Below are 20059 nucleotides of genomic sequence, written 5' to 3' on the forward strand. Positions count from 1 at the left end.
GCAGTGCTTTTCTCAAAAAGTGTGTGATCCTTGTTCTACTTGCAGCACCGAACAGAATTAGGTTGTGTTTGAAACTTGTCTTTTATTTTGGTTGTTCTGTTTGGTGCTGCTAGATGTGTACAAATTACACTTTCCTTTAAAGTTCCCCTGAAGTCAATAATTTTATTCCTTAAAACTCCTCTTTGATCACAACATTACATATTTAAAAGTTTTTTCCTGTGAAAAAAAATTCTTCATGCCTTAAAATATCTTGAAAGTAACTCGACACCTCATTTAGTATTCGCGGCTCTATGAATATGCAGATGAGCCCCGCCTCCACTCACTCAGAGATCCACTGGTGGACGATCACACGTTGATCTGATTGGTTACAAGGTAGTGTGTGACGTCAGAAACACCAGCGATTTCAAACCGTGTTTTTGAGACTGTCTTTGGTTCACTGCAGTTTTAAGCAGAAAATACTCAGCAATGCTGTCTACTTATGAACTTACACATGCTTTGTCTTTTAAAGCAGATTAAAAACACCACATAGACACATAAACAACTGGATTTTAACCACAGGGGGGATTTAATCTCAAATCATTCTCCACTGTCTCCCGTCTGTCTCGAACAGGTCATGGACTCTCAGGTCATCTTGTGCAAATACCCGTTTGTTTTTGACGCTCAGGCGAAGACGACGCTCCTCCAGACCGATGCTGTGATCCAGATGCAGGTGAGAGAGCTCTGCCGCATCTGAAGACGTGACCTCATGTTGTACTCTAGTGCGCTCACAGTGCTGTTTGTGATCAGATAGCCGTGGACCAGGCCCAGAGACAGAACTTGCACTCGCTGTTCCTCTCTGGTGGTGGAGGAGTGGAGTCCGTAAACCCCTGCCTCATACTCATTGTACGTCGAGAAAACGTGGTGGGAGACTCCATGGAGGTGCTGAGGAAGTCCAAAAACGTAGATTACAAGAAGCCGCTCAAGGTAAACAAGTTTGCCTTAAAGGATTAGTTCACTTTTAAAAAAACTTTTGCTGATAATTTACTCACCCCGATGTCATCCAAGATGTCCATGTCTTTCTTTCTTCAGTCGAAAAGAAATGAAGGTTTTTGATGAACACATTTCTCCATATAATGGATGCCAATGGGCCCCAAACGGGTCAAGGTCCAGATGACAGTGTCAGCGCCGCTTCAACGGGCTTTAAACGACACCAGACGATGAATACGGGTCTTATCTAGCGATACCATCGTCATTTCTAGAATAAATAAAAATGTGTAAGCTTTATAAGAACAAACGCTCGCCTTGCTCTGTTCTGTTGTAAAGGTCACGCTTGACGAGTCAGTGTTTACAGATGTGAGGAAGGAGGACCATACACACATATTCAAATGTCTTTGTGTCAGTTTATCGTTTAAAATGCTCATTTCGTGTGCGTAATATTGGGTGTTGTAATATTAAAAAGCCTAAAAGAAAATTTTCGTCAGGATAGAAATGTTTTACTTTTCACAGAAGCGTGACCTTTACAACGTAACTGCGTATTACGTGACGTCACGAACACGCATCACAGAACAGAGCAAGGCGAGCGCTTGTGCTTATAAAACTTAAACTTTTTTTATTTATTTGTGAAATGACGATGGTTTCGCTAGATAAGACCCGTATTCATCGTCTGGTGTCGTTTAAAGCCCGTTGAAGCGGCGCTGACACTGTCATCTGGACCTTGACCCGTTTGGGGCCCATTGACGTCCATTATATGGAGAAATGTGTTCATCAAAAACCTTAATTTCTTTTCCACTGAAGAAAGAAAGACATGGACATCTTGGATGACATCGGGGGTGAGTAAACTATCAGCAAAAGTTTTTTAAAAAGTGAACTAATCCTTTAATCTGTGTCTTCACACCTGAGTGGGAAACAATCCAACCGCCTCCATTGACTGAGCTGTCTCCTTGTCATTTCTGTCTTCTAACAAAAAACAAAACAATGTCTAAAAGCTGCTATGTGACGGGGTGTACAGCAAACAAGCGGAAAAATGCAGAAATACTTTTTTATAAGCTGTCGACCCTAAAAAAGGAGCGTTTAAGGACCCAAAAGTGAATACAGGCTGGAACGAATGGGCAAATTGTGGGATCCTGACACTCAGTATGCACTAAAAATACACCACGTGTGCTGTAAACATTGTCACTGGTAGGTCAAATATCCAAATGTCAGTTATATATATTATATTTCTGTAAGCTAAGCCATTCCTGTCGCCGATTACGTTCATGTGACCCTGAAACACAAACCCAGTCTGGAGTCACACGGGTATATCTGTGGCAATAGCCAACTATACATTGTATGGGTAAAATTATCCATTTTTCTTTTATGGCAAAAATCATTAGGATATTAAGATCATGTCCCATGAAGATATTTAGTAAATTTCCTACCCTAAATATATAAAACATGTATTGTTGTGAGTGAATGCAGCACAATCGTGAACATAAATGCACAACTTTAAAGGAGATTTTCTCAATGTTTAGATTTTTTTGCTCCTCAGATTCCAGATTTTCAATAGTTGTCTCGACCAAATATTGTCCTATCATTACAAACCATTCATCAATGGAAAGCTTATTTATTCAGCTTTCAGATGATGTATAAATCTCAATTTAAAAAAATTGACTGGTTTTGTGGTCCAGGGTCACGTATTACTCTGCGAACTCTCAATTGCCAGTATCTACTTTTGTCTCCTTAAAAAAAATTGGGCTCGAAAGTTTATAAAAACGTATTTCTGGTTAACGTATTTTCTTTTTTTAACTTGTTTGCTGTACACATTGTCACAAAGCCGCTTTTAGGCATTGTTTTGTTTTTTGTTATAAGTTATAAGGAGACAGCTTCACACAATAAAAAGTCAATGGAGCCGGTGTGGGCGTGGCCTAAATGCGTTCTGTCTCTATTCCTGCTACTACAGTTTTTAATGCTATTATCCTGCAGGTGATCTTTGTTGGAGAGGAGGCCGTGGACGCTGGCGGCGTGAGAAAAGAGTTCTTCCTGCTCATCATGAAGGAACTCTTAGACCCTAAATATGGCATGTTTAGATACTACGAGGAGTCCAGACTCATCTGGTTCGCTCACAAGGTATAGTAAGAAAGCATGCAATTTCCTTTGAGAAAAAATCTTTACAAATCTTTATTCAAAGGCCATTAAAAAAAGCAGAAGTTCTCAGTACATACCAAACAAAGTGCACCATGCAGAGACCAAACGTTTGATATCACACCTCATTTATAGATCTTTTACTGTAGTACAACTTCTAAAACACGTTTACTTTTATTCTTCTAACACGTGTACATTTAAGTAAATCAGACAAAACAAGTTGTATACTTCAATCATCATAAATATATATGGATGGATGGATGGATGGATGGATGGATGGATGGATGGATGGATGGATGGATAGATAGACATGGATGGATGGATAGATAGATGGATAGATAGACATGGATGGATAGAGATTTGGATGGATGGATAGATATATGGATATATGGATGGATGTATGGATGGATGGATGGATGGATGTAAATTTGGATGAATGGATGGATGGATAGATATATGGATGGATGGATAGATAGATGGATGGATGGATAGATTTATGGATGGATGGATGGATGGATGGATGGATAGATATTTGGATAGATATATGGATGGATAGATATATGGATGGATGGATGGATAGATTTATGGATGGATGGATGGATAGATATATGGATGGATGGATGGATAGATTTATGGATGGATGGATGGATAATTGGATGGATAGATATTTGGATGGATGGATGGATAGATAGACATGGATGGATGGATATATGGATGGATGGATAGATAGACATGGATGGATGGATGGATAGAGATTTGGATGGATGGATGGATGGATGGATGGATGAATGGATGGATGGATGGATGAATGGATGGATAGATAGATAGATAGATAGATGGATGGATGGATGGATGGATGAATGGATAGATAGATAGATATATGGATAGATATATGGATGGATAGATATATATATGGATGGATGGATAGATGGATAGATATATGGATGGATGGATAGATATATGGATAGATATATGGATGGATGGATGGATGGATAGATGGATAGATATATGGATGTAGATTTGGATGAATGGATGGATGGATAGATATATGGATGGATGGATGGATATATGGATGGATGGATTTATGGATGGATGGATGGATGGATAGATAGATAGATATATGGATGGATGGGTAGATATATGAATGGGTGAATGTGAGGCTAAATGTAAAGCGCTTTGGTGGCCATTGGGTCTGTGAAAGCATTATATACATGCAGTCCATATATGGATGGATGGATGGATGGATGGATGGATGGATGGATGGATGGATGGATGGATGGATGGATGGATGGATGGATGGATGGATATTTGGATGGATGGATGGATGGATATATGGATGGATATATGGATGGATGGATAGAGATTTGGATGAATGGAGATTTGGATGGATGGATAGATGGATTGATATTTTGATGGGTGGATGGATGGATAGATATTTGGATGGATTGATATTTTGATGGGTGGATGGTTGGATGGATAGATACATATATAGATATATACAACACAAAAATACCATATTTATATAAATATTGACTTGAAAGGGAACATTAGGAAACATTAGAACCTACATTTATGAAAGTAAAACCAGTTTATATGTAATATACATTAATTAGAACAAGATCAAAAACATGATTAGAAGAATCATCATTCAAAAGTTCTCAAGAATATACATAGGAAATATAATCATAAAAAAAGAATAGAAAACCAACTCTTCATATCTTACTCACTTGGTAATATCAGATATGCTGCTGATGAAGCGACTAGTGTCAGTCTCACTCATGCTTTACTGCAGACATTTGAAGACATCGACTTGTTCCACCTGATTGGTGTCATTTGTGGATTGGCCATCTATAACCTCACTATAGTGGAGCTGAACTTCCCACTCGCGCTGTACAAGAAGCTCCTGAAGAAAGTGCCCACTCTAGAGGACCTGAAGGAACTCATGCCTGATGTCGGAAGGTGCGTTTTCAACCGATTGATCATGCTTTAATTTTGTGCTCAAGAGAGATCATATCATGAACAATCAAACTACCTTTGACGGTTTGAGATGTCTGATGTACTATGATACACATTGTGGACATAAACCATCATTTGTACACATGCACGATCCACAATAACATCATATTCTGTGTTCAGAAACGTGTGTTTGAGGAGTTGTTTGGTAAAAATTGATTAAGTTTAAGGGTCAGAACATTTTAATGAATTATTTAGAGGCCTTAGAAGATAGAGGTCATGTGATCATCTTGAAAAATGAATGGTATGACCTCTTTTAGGGAACGTAGGGGTGTTTTTACTAGTGTAGATGTGATGGTTTTCTCTTCAGGAGTCTTCAGCAGCTGCTGGATTACACTGAGGATGATTTGGAGGAAACTTACTGCCTGAATTTCACAGTAAGAACCAGTTAAAGTGTTGTTTGCATGTAATGTCCTATTAAACAAATGCTTCATTAAAAAATAAATAAATGCAAATACAGTCGTTGTTATAATTACAGATCACAGAGGAAAATTTTGGTGCCACAGAGGTATTAGAGCTGATACCCAACGGGACAGACGTCAGCGTCAACAAATCCAACAGGTATTATATTTACATCCTCTCATCACGTCATTGTGACTGTTATTAACTCACCCTGTGACTTTTAATGTTTTTTTCATTCTACTAACATGTCAACTTGCTCTCATTAGAGTATTAGCAGACTGTTGGGTTAGGGTTGCATTTTAGGGTTTGGATTAGTAGAATAAGTTAACATGTAGTTGCAAAGTTACTTATAGTCAGTAGAAAGTCTGTTGGGGAGAATAAAAATAAAGTTGTTTTTTTTGTTTGTTTTTTTTGCACATGTGGGCGCTTTTTTTTATTTTTTTATTTTATTTTTTATTTATTATTATTGATTTATGCTTTATTGTCAACAACAGGTAGCATGTACAGTGCCATATCTCATATAACACAAAATAATTCACATGCCTCAACAAGGAACAATAAAAAAAAAAAAAAAAGGATACATAAGGGTACATAAGCATCAGTTTACAAATAGATATACATTATATAACAATTCCATAGGATATTACAATGCAATTTAAATACAGAAAATATAGCTACTTTACAGGTCAGCACCATTCATTATATTTATTTTTTTATATTATATGAAAATGTTAAAGGAGGAGCATATATTAATCACTTTACTATTTTTAGATTTTGACATCATATCTACATACATTGTAATCTTCTTTTTAAGCACCATAAAAAGAGGTTTGCCTTTTGTAAACTTGCATTTATGACACTGAAATTTACATAGAAATAAAATAAAATGTATAATAAAACCAACAACCTTTAAAGAGTGATCCTTGATATAATAACCCAAAATCACATGTTTGTAAGATAAAGAAAATGTTTTTAAAATATTATCAGCAATGAAAACCTCCACATTATTCCAAAAATACTGGGTATATTGGCAAGACCAAAACAAATGAGAAATTGTTTCAGTGGAGCATTCACAGAAAGAACATTTTAAATCAATATAAATTTTACATTTTTGTAGGAATACCTTTGTAGGATCAACTCTATGAATTAATGTATATGAGATTTCCTTAATTAACCTTATTTGTAAGGAGGAATTTTTGAGGTGAATAAAAATAAAGTGTTATCAGATATACAGTCTAATACTCTAATGACTGCTAGTTGACATGTAGGCTTTGTTTACAGCTGTGTTTTGGTCGATCTGACCACTTTTTGTCCACTTTCAAACACTTCTGTCCTGATTTCTTCGAGGGGAGGGTATATGTATATATATAGGGTTTTCAGATCTTTTGAAAGATATAATGGACAAAAAAAACGTGCACAATTTACATATGAACATGACCGAAGACTGAGAAACATACAGAGAGCAGCAGCTTTAGTTTCTCAAGACCAACCGTATGAAGGACTAAAAATGACAGAAGGAAAAATAAATAAATAAATAAATAAATGCATAATAAATGTATAAATAAAAATAAATGTAGAAATGTGGAAATACAGAAATAAAAAAATGTATAAATAAAAAAATGTATAAATAATTTTTTTTTATAAATAAATAAATGTATAAATACATAAATATATAAATAAATGTATAAATACATATAGAAATGCATAAATAAATAAATAAATACATGCAAAATACAGAAATAGCCATTTATATTACCAAAATTTATTTATTTTCACTATTATTTATGCATTTATTTATTTATTTCTACATTTATTTATTTATTTTTCCTTCTGTCATTTTTAGTCCTTCATACAAGAGTGCCGCACAAGTCCTGAAAAGTCAAAGCCAAATCGTCTCGATCGCCCCCCGGTGGCTGGTCCTAGTATAGCTCATAAACCCCGCCTCCACGTGTTATTCAACCAACTTAATTAAATTACACTTCAAATATCTTTTTTCCAAAGATGGTTTCTGTCATTTACTGTAGTTTTTATCATGCTGATGTAAGTTCAAGTGTTTGTTTTTAAAATACGTTTTTTGTTAGTTATGTGATGCGGTGGTGTGACGTCATGATTGACAGCTGTGATTGACAGGTTCTCTTTCTCGTCGTCCACTTGTGATCCGATCGACCAAAACGCATCTTAAAACCAGGTGTACACAGAGCCGTAGTTGCAAAGTTATAGTCCGTAGAATGTTTGAAGTGGACTATCAAAATAAAGAGTTAACGATTTGATTAATATATATATATATATATATATATATGTTAAATAACCTTTTGTCAACCTTACCAGGCAGGAGTTCGTCAAGGCCTACGTTAACTATATATTCAACACCTCCGTGGCTCCTCAGTTCTGTGCTTTCCACGCTGGATTTCACAAAGTGTGTGGAGGGAAAGTTCTGGAGCTTTTCCAGCCCAGCGAACTGCAGGCCATGGTCATAGGAAACACCAACTACGACTGGAAGGAATTGGAGAAGGTAACAGTTCACTGGTGTCATTTGCTTGAACTGCTGCAGTTTTTGTCAAAAATCGAAAATTTTGAATATCGTGCAAAATAGAATATAGCCTTTATTTGTTATAAATTTGATGATTATGGCTTACAGCTTATGAAAACCCCAAATTCAAGATTAGAATATTGTGAAAAGTTTTCATAAGCTGTACGCCATAATCATCACAATTATAACAAATAAAGGCTTGAAATATCTCACTTTGCATGTAATGAGTCTATATAATATATTAGTTTCATCTTTTAAGTTGAATTACTAAAATATATTAACTTTTGCACCATATTCTAATTTTTCGAGTTTCACCTGTATGCATGTCAACAAAAAAATAGTTAATATAAAAATTAAATAAAAATTTTAGAACAATAAGATTTTTTTTTGTTTAGATTTTGCATTATATTTATGATAATTAAGCAGATTTCCCACTTAACACTCAATGATATGATATAATGATACAGTTGAAACTCAAAAAATGTGAATATCGTGCAAAAGTTCATTTATTTCAGTAATAATTTCACAATATTCTAATTTTGAATTTGGGGTTTTCATAAGCTGTAAGCCATAATCATCACAATTATAACAATCAAAGGCTTGAAATATCTCACTTTGCATGTAATGAGTCTATAGTATATTAGTTTCACCTTTTAACTTTTGGTGTGTGTGTGTGTGTGTGTGTGTGTGTGTGTGTGTGTGTGTGTGTGTGTGTGTGTGCGTGTGCGTGTGCGCGTGCGCGTGTGTGTGTTGATTCTCAGAGCACGGAGTATAAGAACGAGTACTGGGCGGATCACCCCACCATCAAGATGTTCTGGGAAGTATTTCACGAGCTGCCTTTGGAGAAGAAGAAACAGTTCCTGCGTAAGTGATTCATCTTTGAGTTCAGATTTACACACATGATCATTCATTACAGTATTTTCTGATTTCTGGAGTGATAAAGAGAGAGAAATCCAGAATCTTGTTCTGGATGGTCTCTAAGGGCCCTTATAAAACGGATAGTTCCAGTCCTTGATTCTGATTGGTTGAACCGCGTTCTAAGCCGTTGTAAATTACCCAGCAAACACACACCTGCGACCGGATTACATTACTGCGCAACCATAGATGTACATAATAAAGGCTAGATGTCTTACGGCGGAGTCTCTAACGTCGTCACCGGCGGCCATCTTGTCACAGGCAAGCTTTCTGGCGGGCTCTGTGGTTCCTGATGTACAAATCCTCTTATCTCGCTGAAATCTTGACGGATTTACAAACGGTTTGGTTTCTTGCAAACGTTATTAACGTGGCTATTAGGGGTGTGACGAGACCCTTATCTCACGAGACAAGACGAGACACGAGATTGGGTTCACAAGAACGAGACGAGATTTTTGCACAATATTTGATAGAAATCCTCAATGACAAAATTCATGACTGGAAAAAGTCTGCAGGTGGATTTTGAAATGTTTTAACTAAATAATGAATGTCATTTCAGTTCTACTTTATGAGTATGAATTATCAAATACATTGAAATACAACAATATAGAAGCACTGTAAAGGTTTTACCACAAACTCAACTCTCAAGTATGATTTCACACGGGTCTCTTCAGACCTTACTGTACATTATGAGCTTCCAGAGCTTCTGATTGAGGCTGTGTGTGACCTCCAAATGAAACTACTTTCCACAAATTAAAAATAGAAATAAAAACAGTAGCCTATAAAACAACAGTTTTTCTTATTAGTTCAAACGATAATTAAGTGCAAGTGCAACCATAATCAAAGTAGGCCAACTCTCTCTGTATTCAAAGTGCAAACAGAGACCAAACCGAGACCAGAGCCACGACCACAACGTCCAGAGATAGGTTTGATATTGGGAGACGGGCTATTGTATGTAGTCTAATTTGCGCGCATCGTGTTTTACTTTCATTTTCACTCCGTAGTGGCGGTGCTGAACGCGCGTTCTACAAGATAAGGGGCCATTCCCACAGAAAGCGTTTTTGCTGTGTAAAATGCGATACGCTGGCAGTGGAATGGGGGAACTGATTTTAACTTGAGCGCCGTGTTTTTAAAACGCTGTGTCCGCACTGGAATGGAAAAACACGTTCTGTGTGAACCGCCCTAAGACATCTCAGATCGACTCTCTGTTGCGCAACAAATCCTCCGCCATCGTAACGCGATCAGTGAACTGATTCCAGCTGCACTGTCACAGTCTGTGTGCGAATGCAACTCGTGCTGGATGAGCGGAGTAGACGTTTACAATAGCAAAACGACAGTGGAGGCGGCCGGTGCCGCGGTGTACACCGTAATGTAATGTGAATGTAGCTATGATATATTCTATTAGCCTGGCTAACGCCAGACCCAATTCTCGATGAGACTTGGGTCTGGGAACCACATGTGCATTTTCTCGTATTTGAGGCGTGGTTTACGAATGCTCGGCGCCGTTTATTGGGTGCTAAGAATATCTATCAAATGCGCCTGTACGTAGCCTCATATGGCGAAATCGCGAGACAGCTTTTCACTCGACGATAAATCTCGTCACATTTTAGTCTCGCGAGATCTCGTTATACAGCTGAGCATCGTCGGCATAACAGTGAAAGCTAATTCCATGTTTCCTAATGATATCTCCTAATGGTAGCATGTACAGAGTGAACAGCAGCGGTCCTAGCACTGAGCCTTGTGGTACGCCATACTGAACTTGTGATTGATAAGACATGTCTTCATTTACTGCTATGTATATCTATGTGCACAACTGTTGTTGCATGTGTTGCTTAGCAACCTCTTTGGAACTACATTTCTTGGCGGAGGAATAAATGTGTTATAACGTTATATTTTTTTGTTGCTGGTGTTTATTTTAGGAATAAAATAAATATTAAAATATTTTTGTTTTGTGGTCCAGGGGTCACATATGTAAAAATAAGTTGTGTGTATTTTGAACACTTCCTCCAGTGTTCCTGACGGGCAGCGACCGGATCCCCATCATGGGCATGAAGAGCCTGGCGCTGGTGATCCAGCCCACGGGGGGAGGACAGCAGTATTTCCCAGTGGCGCACACATGCTTCAACATGCTGGACCTGCCCAAGTACACGAGTAAAGACACGCTGCGAGACAAACTGCTGCAGGCCATCGAGCACGACCAGGGCTTCAACCTGGTGTGACGCGCAGGTACACGCGCTTCAGCACCAGATGCGGTTAGCATAGACACGTGCGGTTTATCATGCATCAGTTACTCAAATAAAGACTCTCAAATCTGCAAGCATCCCAGTGGGACATGTAACTGTTAAACAGCATTTGTATATCAGGATTGTGTTACTCGCTCAGTAAGCCCTTCTTTTTTCTTTCTTTCTTTCTTTCTTTTTTAACCTGTAACGCTTTACAATAAGGTTCAATACGTTAGCATTAGCATCATAAACAACAGCATTTTACAGAATTCGTTCGTTAACATTAGCATCATAAACAACAGCATTTTACAGAATTCGTTCATTTATAAATTCACTGTAGTGATTTATATTTATAAATACACTTCATTGTCCATTCAAAATGCGTTAGCTACTGTTAACATACATACACTATTACATTTACTGCTGAAAATGTATTATTTAGTGTATGTAGAGATAAAAAAAATGCTAATAATATTAGCGTATATTACCTTATAGTACAGTGTTACCAGTAACACTACAAAACCTGTTTTTTTTATGTTTTGATTTAATTATATAGAATATGATTTTATTCTAAATGACTTCTCACTTGCTAAACCAATCAGATTCAAGGGTTATTAATGTCATGTGAGTTTAGGAAGTCGATTGACTTCAGGATGTAATGGATGAGTATTATTATGATGATGTTAAAATAAAGTGTGTCCTGAAGGGATCTTACACCACTTTTGTGACATATGCCTTAACTAAACACTCACACAGATTGTTTTGAGACTTATTTTTTGTTTTCAAAGATTAAGTACCAAAATCTGATCATCATCACGGTTATAATGTATAACGCTCATATGCTGGAGTGGAAATGCAAAGTCTAACAGATGTTAAGAAGTTTGCGTGATTTAAAAATATAATAATTCAGAGTAATAATAATAAATGACCAATAAAAATAAGTGAGTTGGGTTATTGCACTCATTCATGGTGCATGACGTTCAAGTTAAAACTCTTAAAACACTTGTGTGTGTGTGTGTGTGTGTGTGTGTGTGTGTGTGTGTGTGTGTGTGTGAGCTACTAGTTGCTGTGCCATTGTGTGTGTGTGTGTTTTGAAGAATATGTGGAAGCAATGAAACAAATGCTGACATTTTTCTTGTGTTTGTAAATTGTAAATAAACACAATATTTTCTAGTTTTGATGTTGTGATTTTTGACGTGTTCATCATTAGCATATTTTTCCAGATTACAATGCAACAGAAACTCATTATAGTCCTTTATTGTATTAACTTATTTTATTATTGAGTCCTGTACATGTTTGGCATAGGCACTGCGGTTCAGAAGTGCAGGTGTGTGTGTGTGTGTGTGTTTGGATCAGTGTGGAAGCTCGTGATGGACCAGTTGGTAGTGCGAGCCGCAGGACGGGCAGCGCTGAGAGGTTCCCTCGTGAAGCCAGAACCACACGATCGCGGTGTTGTCCTCCTCACCTGCACAACACCAGACACGCGCGCGCATTAGCAAAGCCTTCCTGGCAGAGGAATCATTTCTTATTGTACTTTTGCATCGTCTCATTTATAGCATCGTAACATTACATCAAATCCAACAGCGGAGGTGTGTGTGTGTGTTCGCTTGTGACTGTGTTTTCGTATGTGTGTTTTTTCGTATGTGTGTTTTTTCGTGTGTGTGTTTTTTCGTGTGTGTTCGCTTGTGACTGTGTGTTTTTTCGTGTGTGTTTTTTCGTGTGTGTGTTTTTTCGTGTGTGTTCGCTTGTGACTGTGTGTTTTCGTGTGTGTTTTTTCGTGTGTGTTTTTCCGTGTGTGTTCGCTTGTGACTGTGTTTTCGTGTGTGTTTTTTCGTGTGTGTGTTTTTTCGTGTGTGTTCGCTTGTGACTGTGTGTTTTCGTGTGTGTGTTTTTTCGTGTGTGTACACGAAATATATATATATATATATATATATTTTTTTTTTTTATGTGTGTGTGTATATATATATATATATATATATATTTGTGTGTGTGTGTGTATATATATATATATATACATATACATGCACAGGTGAAACTTGAAAAATTTGAATATGGTGCAAAAGTTCATTTATTTCAGTAATTCAACTTAAAAGCTGAAACTAATATATTATAGAGACTCATTACATGCAAAGTGAGATATTTCAAGCCTTTATTTGTCATAATTTTGATGATTATGGCTTACAGCTTATGAAAACTTTTGCACCATATTCAAATTTTTTATTTGGGATTTTCATAATCTGTAAGCCATAATCATCAAAATTATGACAAATAAAGGCTTGAAATATCTCACTTTGCATGTAATGAGTCTATATAATATATTAGTTTCACCTTTTAAGTTGAATTACTGAAATAAATGAACTTTTGCACCATATTTAAATTTTTCAAGTTTCTCGTATGTGTGTGTGTGTGTGTGTGTCTTACAGATGCAGCCGACCAGCCGTTTGTTATTGATGCTTGGAACAATATGAGGGTCATCTTTGGATCCGGCGTATTCCTTTGGTTTTAAAATGCTGTATGGATCCTGTAGAACGGATCAAAAACAACATCCTGAAACCCAAACACTCACCAAATCTTACGGTCAAACAAAAAATGTCATCTATATTTTACCTGGCCCTTTTTCAGCGCCTGCAGGATGCGTCTCTCCATCCCCGCAGCCTGTTCCTCATCCGTGGGAATACCTGGAAAACAAAAAACCTTACTGGTGGTAAGATTTAATATACAATATATAGTCCAGGATAGAGAAACAATCTCTGCTTTGGCTGCTATTTGTACCACCACAAGGTACAACTAATTATTTAATTGTAAATAAAATCAATGTATATATATTATATGTTTATATATTAAATAAACATATTTCCCCCCCAGTATTTTTACTTTACACCTGTTTTGGTTTTGGGAGTGAGATTGCAACATTTGTCCACTAGGTGTCGCCAGATACCGGGTGATTAATTAAAGAGACGCTCAGTTAGTTTGCTGTGCGCCATTATCCAGAATAACTGGCACACGAACATGAGTTTTGTGCCAAGAAAGGCCAGAGCAAGGCCCTTCACAACATAAAGAACTAATGACCTTGATTATAATCTCTCTTTATAAATCACACGAGTCACTACGTTATTGTTTCAAGAAATGTCGAGCGTGTTTAACGCTACTTTCAATATATTTTAATCTTCTCGGGATATTAACGAGCGATTTCATATGTCCGTTTCTATACTAATGTCACTCATTCAAAAAAACTGTGAAAATTACAGCATGTTTCTTTAGTATTACACGTGGAAAAGTTATATCAGTACAATTTATCGCGAGCGAATTCAAATGAATCATAATTTCTATAAAGAAACGATAAATTATTAAATGCCACTAACCTTTCCCGGCCATCGCACGCTGAGGAGTTTTCATTAAAAAGTTTGGTCTCCCCATCAGAGTCACTCGACAGGCTCTCAGGAGGAGTTTACTTGCCATCTTCACTTTAAACTTTCAGTCTTCTGTGCGCGCGCGCTCCCGCTGCAGTAAGTGAAATAGTGTCCGTGAAAGTCACTAAAATGATTGACACAGGGGATTGGCCAATCAGAGAGGAGAACCGCTGGACTTTGACCAATGAGTGAACAGGAAGAGCGGACAGGTGTAATTAGAGAGGACAGTAAAAATAAAAGTAAAATCTGTTCCGACTGCCTTTATTTATTTCCGTAAGAAGGAAAACAAACCAACATACTAAATAAAAAGCTGTATCATTTTTAAATCTCATTTTGCCTTAATGGCAAACAAATAAATACATTTCCTCCATCCTCGTTAAGAGAGATAATTGTCTCCTCATAGTTACACAAGTGGACAAGGTACAGTAGGTTAAAAACAAGTAAATGTTCACTAAAATTATATATTTTTAAGATATCATAATTTGAAACAGGTCCTAACTCAAATTAGTAAAATCTTAATAGATGTTTATAGGATACTGTTTTATCTATCTATCTATCTATCTATCTATCTATCTATCTATCTATCTATCTATTCATCTATTCATCTATCCATCTATCTATCTATTCATCTATCCATCTATCCATCTATATATCCATCCATCCATCCATCCATCCATCCATCCATCCATCCATCCATCCATCTATCTATCTATCTATCTATCTATCTATCTATCTATCTATCTATCTATCTATCTCTATCTATATCTATCTGTCTGTCTATCTATAAATAATATTGACTTCAATATTTGTCCTATTAAACAATACCTTGTTTTATTTTTGCAGAATTTGACAAATTGACTGTCAATTAAGTACAATGCAGAAGTACACACACACACACACACACACACACACACACACACACACAAACACACACGGAATGTAAATGGCCACAAAAGCACACACCTTTACTCAAATACACATATATTTGCCTCAAAATGCTGAAAATAGATAAAAAAAATATGACTACAAAAGTGGCATTTTTTTCTTTTTTACAAGGTACAATTATTAATTGAATGCAATTATATTCCAAATGTAATTGGTCACATATGAATTAAATACATTTGTTTTACTTATAATTCAACAATCAGTAAACAATTCGACAAGACATTTAAAGGAACACTCCGACTTTTTGGGACTTTAGCCTATTCAACTTACCCCCCAGAGTTAGATAAGTCCATACACACCTTTTTCATCTCCGTGTGTGCTATAAGTCTGTTTGACGCACCCACCGCTAGCCTAGCTTAGCACAAAGACTGGATGTAAATGGTTGCAGCTAGCATACTAATCCAAATAAGTGACAAAATAACGCAAACATTTTCCTATTTACATGTTGTGATTTGTATAGTCACAGAGTGTACAAAAAACAAAGTCATATGAGACACAGACATATTTTAACCGTATAAATACTGGGAACTATATTCTCTGAAGGCGAAGCACTGCTACTTGGGCGGAGTGATAACCGCAGCACCTGAGACGCGCCGTGGTTAGGAGCAGAGAGTAGAGGTCTTCAGGTGAACCCGTTGACCCGTTGACCCGGGACCCGACCCGGGACCCGTACGGGTTCGGGTCTATATTTTAAATGATCAGCCGGGTCCGGGTCGGGTCGAATCTATTACTTCGGGTCCCGGGTCTGTTTAACATTGTGTGTAATACCCGTGCGAGTCATCAAATCTCAAAAATGCGTCTTGTCACACTCATATTTAATATATTTTAAATCAGTAACATAATCTGAGGTGAACTGTCACATGAATGTTTACTTTGACACTCAAAATAAATTGCGTTAAAAAGCATATTTTAGGTTGATCCATCCAGCTAGCGCGCATTTGCAGTCAAGCGCGTGTCATGTTTCTATGGCAACCAGTTACCAGAAGCAGAGCTTCAGTGAGGGACAGCCAAACCGCGCTTTAGATTTTACAATGTCAATTAATCGTTTTGTTCAATCTTAAAGTTTTAGTGGTCAGATTCAGACTCGATGATGCAGAGCAGAGAGCACGGAGATGATAAATAACGTCAGCGCAGCGGCCATGGCACTGAACGAGCAATCGTTATTATAGTTCAAAAAGGCAAACAGCCAAAAGTTATTGTGCGAGTTAGTGACATCATGTGGACTTTTGAAGCTGAAATAACAAGGATTAAGCTTGGACTTGGTGGAATAACGAGAGGAATAACATGGATAACTTTCTTGTCGGAGCCGAAGGATTGTAATGCATCACAGCCAGTCAGGTAACGTAACGTTACAAGGAAAGGATGGAGAGACTAACGTTACTACGCTGCTACGGCTCCTTAAATTAGGTAAGACAAAAAGTTGTAATTTTTCGCAACAGGTTTATTGACTTGTAATAGCAGTTTAAGGTGGAAAATGTGACAATCGGGTCCAGTCGGGTCTGTGTCTTCCCGGCAGTTTCGGGTCCAGCTTACAAAAAATTTATCGGGTCTGCACGGGTCCGGGTCCAGCTTTTGAAATAATAGTCGGGTCCGGGTCGGTTCGGTGTAGCAAATTACGGGTCCCTTCCGGTTCGGGTAAGAATTTTTGGACCCGTGAAGACCTCTAGCAGAGAGTTCGTTCAGAGCGCGTCTCAGGTGCGCTGCGGTTATCACTCCGCCCTATATTCAGGGGATATAGTTCCCAGTATTTATACGGTTAAAATATGTCTGTGTCTCATGTGACTTTGTTTTTTGTACACTCTGTGACTATACAAATCACAACATGTAAATAGGAAAATGTTTGCGTTATTTTGTCACTTATTTGGATTAGTATGCTAGCTGCAACCATTTACATCCAGTCTTTGTGCTAAGCTAGGCTAGCGGTGGGTGCGTCAAACAGACTTATAGCACGCACGGAGATGAAAAAGGTATGTATGGACTTATCTAACTCTGGGGGATAAGTTGAATAGCCTAAAGTCCCAAAAAGTCGGAGTGTGCCTTTAAGGCATAAAATTATCACTAATTTCAATACATATATTATATATATAATAAACACAGTTAATGATTGGTCAGTTCTGATGCTAATGACTCTCTACATGCACTCACACAGAAACAATAAACAGAACATCATAAGACAGAGTTTATATGTCATAGTTCCTGAACTTCAGCAAAAGGCCCGAGGGAGCTTCTCCCGCCCAGCGGAACCGGTGCTGCCGGCAGTCTCCTGTGGAGCAGAGACGTCTCGGTGAATCCAGGGGAACCGGTCAACACCGTAACAGAAGAGAGGAAGAGTGTGTGTGTGTGTGTGTGTGTGTGTGTGTGTGTGTGTGTGTGTGTGTGTGTGTCACCTGACGGCAGCGCTGTGTCTGAACACTTCTCCACTGTGCTCTCGTTCCTCACGCTCGCTGGATCTGGATCTGAGTCCTCGAGCATCGGCTCTTTCTTCATCCTCACGGCCCAGTGCATCGACTGGTGTGTGTGGAGACACACAAAGCAAAGGTTTAATTGCTTTGGCAAAATTTTCACAAGTAATCTGTACATTTTCAAAACTCTTAAGCCCCGTTCACACCGCCAGCGACACGCAGCGACAAAGCGACAAGATCCCATTCATTTCAATGGAGCGCTGGCGACTTCCGGCGACACGAGCGACAGTGACCGTTGGCGACAGAATGTTATGGGATTAATATCCTGCCATGATTCAAAACTGAAAATAAAGTTCTGAAAGGTTGAAACTAAGTGTTCGAAAACTCAAAATCTTAAAAAAAAAAGTTTTGCAAGATCGAAAAATAAGATTTGCAAGCTTGCAAAATGTAAAAAAAATAAGAATATCTCTGCAAACATTATGTTGTTTTTGAGATTTCCTTCTTCAGAACTGCAAAACATTTTTTACGATGTTGCGCAATTTTTTTTTCAGAGTTTCAAATTTGTCAGTGTTCTCCCACTGTATAGTTTGTTTTCCAGATTTGAAACCTTGAAACCCGTGATCTGAAAACTGGTGTGCGAATAGGTGAAAAAAAGTTTTGAAACTCTGAAAACTGAGGTTCGAAAGGGCGAAACTTATTACATTACATTAAATTTGCACTCCTATTGCAGACTAATTTTTCAGATCTGAGTTTACAACACCCACTTTGCGGAGATACGCGCACACAGTTGCGAGCTTGCGACTCGCGTGATTGTTGGCAGCGATGTCACGCAGCTCTGCTCTGAAACTCTGAAACTCAGACTGAGCGAAAATGAAGCCTCGCAACTTAAAAAAAAAGCCTGGAGGGAGGGCCTTTCTGCTCTTGGCCAATGCTTTGCTGTCTGCTGACGTACAGTCCAATCACAAGTCGTATTTACTGGAAAGGTGGCTTCTGCACTGGTTCTTTGCATGCATCCGGCAGATTGACCGTGACGATTGCTTCTGTAAAGAGTGCAAATCCTTCCTCTCATTACCATGATTTACCTTTTTCTAGTAGGCTATGATTTATCATGATTTACCATGACTTACCATGTTCCAGTATGATTTACCATGATTCTAGTATGATTTACCATGTACTAGGATGGTTTACCATGATTTACCACGTTCTAGTACAATTTACCACAGTTGACCATACATTTAGCATGATTTACCATAGTGTACCATTATTTATCAAAGTTTACCATGATTTACCCTGTTCTAGGATGATGTATAATTATTTACTATGTTCTAGTATATGATTCACCATGATTTACATGACTTAAAATGTTCCAGTAGCCTATGATTTACCATGAATCTAGCATGATTTACCATAGTTTACCATGATATACCAAGTTCTAGTATGATTCAGCATGCTTTACCCTGTTCTAGCGTGGTTTACAACAATTGAACACATTCTGGTATAATTTAATATGATTCTAGCATGATTTACCATAGTTTACCATGATTTATCTTAGTTTACCTTGATTTACCATGTTACAGGATGATTTACCATGATACACCACATTCTAGAATGATTTACCAGGATTCTAGCATGATTCACCTTATTTACTATGATTTACCATGTTTCTAGCGTTATTTACCATGATTTACCACGTTGTTAGCAATTATGTGATGCATCAGAACAAATGAAGTGATAAACTCTGACAAAATATGATTGTGTTATAATAGTAATTGTTATGTAAGGAATTTTTAGTGTCTAAATATATGAATGCAAAAGCACATGTGAAAAGACTATTAAATTGTAGATTGTCCAGCAGAGGGCAGTAGAAGACCACTTATTGGCTCACTTTCATTTTACAAGTCTTGATTTTTACCAGTATTTTAAGTGGTCTTCTACTGCCCCCTGCTGTCTCTTCATCATACTACTCCCTAATATTGTTATATAATTCATATTTAGACTTTATAAAATCATTATTTTAACATTTACATTCACATTTTGTCAAAATTCATCTATTGGAGTATTACTATTGACAATTGTGTCACATTGAGAAATGGGAATCCTGAAAATGAAAGTTAAAAAAAATAA

The 20059-nt window shown here is 37.4% G+C and overlaps 3 protein-coding genes across 8 annotated transcripts in view; 1 reads left to right on the top strand and 2 right to left on the bottom strand.

Moving 5' to 3' along the window:
• herc4 (HECT and RLD domain containing E3 ubiquitin protein ligase 4) overlaps positions 1-12355 on the top strand; it is a 31145-nt gene extending 18790 nt beyond the window's left edge. For all 5 annotated transcript variants that reach the window (XM_079635793.1, XM_079635791.1, XM_079635792.1 and 2 more), the window contains exons 16-24: positions 611-709; positions 787-963; positions 2941-3084; positions 4892-5058; positions 5423-5489; positions 5591-5673; positions 7843-8026; positions 8806-8908; positions 10967-12355. In XM_079635793.1, the coding sequence (XP_079491919.1) occupies positions 611-709; positions 787-963; positions 2941-3084; positions 4892-5058; positions 5423-5489; positions 5591-5673; positions 7843-8026; positions 8806-8908; positions 10967-11175 (1233 nt within the window). In that variant the 3' untranslated portion in view covers positions 11176-12355. The remainder of the gene's footprint in view (positions 1-610; positions 710-786; positions 964-2940; positions 3085-4891; positions 5059-5422; positions 5490-5590; positions 5674-7842; positions 8027-8805; positions 8909-10966) is intronic.
• Positions 12356-12415: 60 nt separating this feature from the next.
• Positions 12416-14699, bottom strand: cox5b2 (cytochrome c oxidase subunit 5B2). Its single transcript, XM_079635798.1, has 4 exons — positions 14541-14699; positions 13786-13856; positions 13600-13699; positions 12416-12643 (listed from the first exon to the last, which is right to left on the bottom strand). Exons 1-4 carry the CDS (start codon positions 14635-14637, stop codon positions 12531-12533), a joined length of 381 nt encoding a protein of 126 aa, XP_079491924.1. The 5' UTR covers positions 14638-14699; the 3' UTR covers positions 12416-12530.
• A 697-nt stretch (positions 14700-15396) lies between these two features.
• dnajc12 (DnaJ (Hsp40) homolog, subfamily C, member 12) overlaps positions 15397-20059 on the bottom strand; it is an 11174-nt gene continuing 6511 nt past the window's right edge. The window contains exons 4-6 of one of the 2 annotated variants that reach the window (XM_079634351.1): positions 17921-18041; positions 17488-17796; positions 15397-15879 (exon numbers count right to left, since the gene is read on the bottom strand). In XM_079634351.1, the coding sequence (XP_079490477.1) occupies positions 17714-17796; positions 17921-18041 (204 nt within the window). In that variant the 3' untranslated portion in view covers positions 15397-15879; positions 17488-17713. Of the gene's footprint in view, positions 15880-17487; positions 17797-17920; positions 18042-20059 lie in introns of those variants that run through there. The other variant, XM_079634352.1, reaches the window with a different exon arrangement.

Source organism: Phoxinus phoxinus (genome assembly GCF_949152265.1).
Source record: "Phoxinus phoxinus genome assembly, chromosome: 14".
NCBI lineage: Eukaryota > Metazoa > Chordata > Actinopteri > Cypriniformes > Leuciscidae > Phoxinus > Phoxinus phoxinus.

Coding starts and splice junctions, on each gene's coding strand:
- cox5b2 (XM_079635798.1), bottom strand. CDS start 14,637: ATGGCAAGTAAACTCCTCCTGAGAGCCTGTCGAGTGACTCTGATGGGG. Junction 13,700..13,785: donor AGGCGCTGAAAAAGGGCCAG/GTAAAATATAGA, acceptor TCCGTTCTACAG/GATCCATACAGCATTTTAAA. Junction 12,644..13,599: donor ACGGCTGGTCGGCTGCATCT/GTAAGACACACA, acceptor GGTGTTGTGCAG/GTGAGGAGGACAACACCGCG.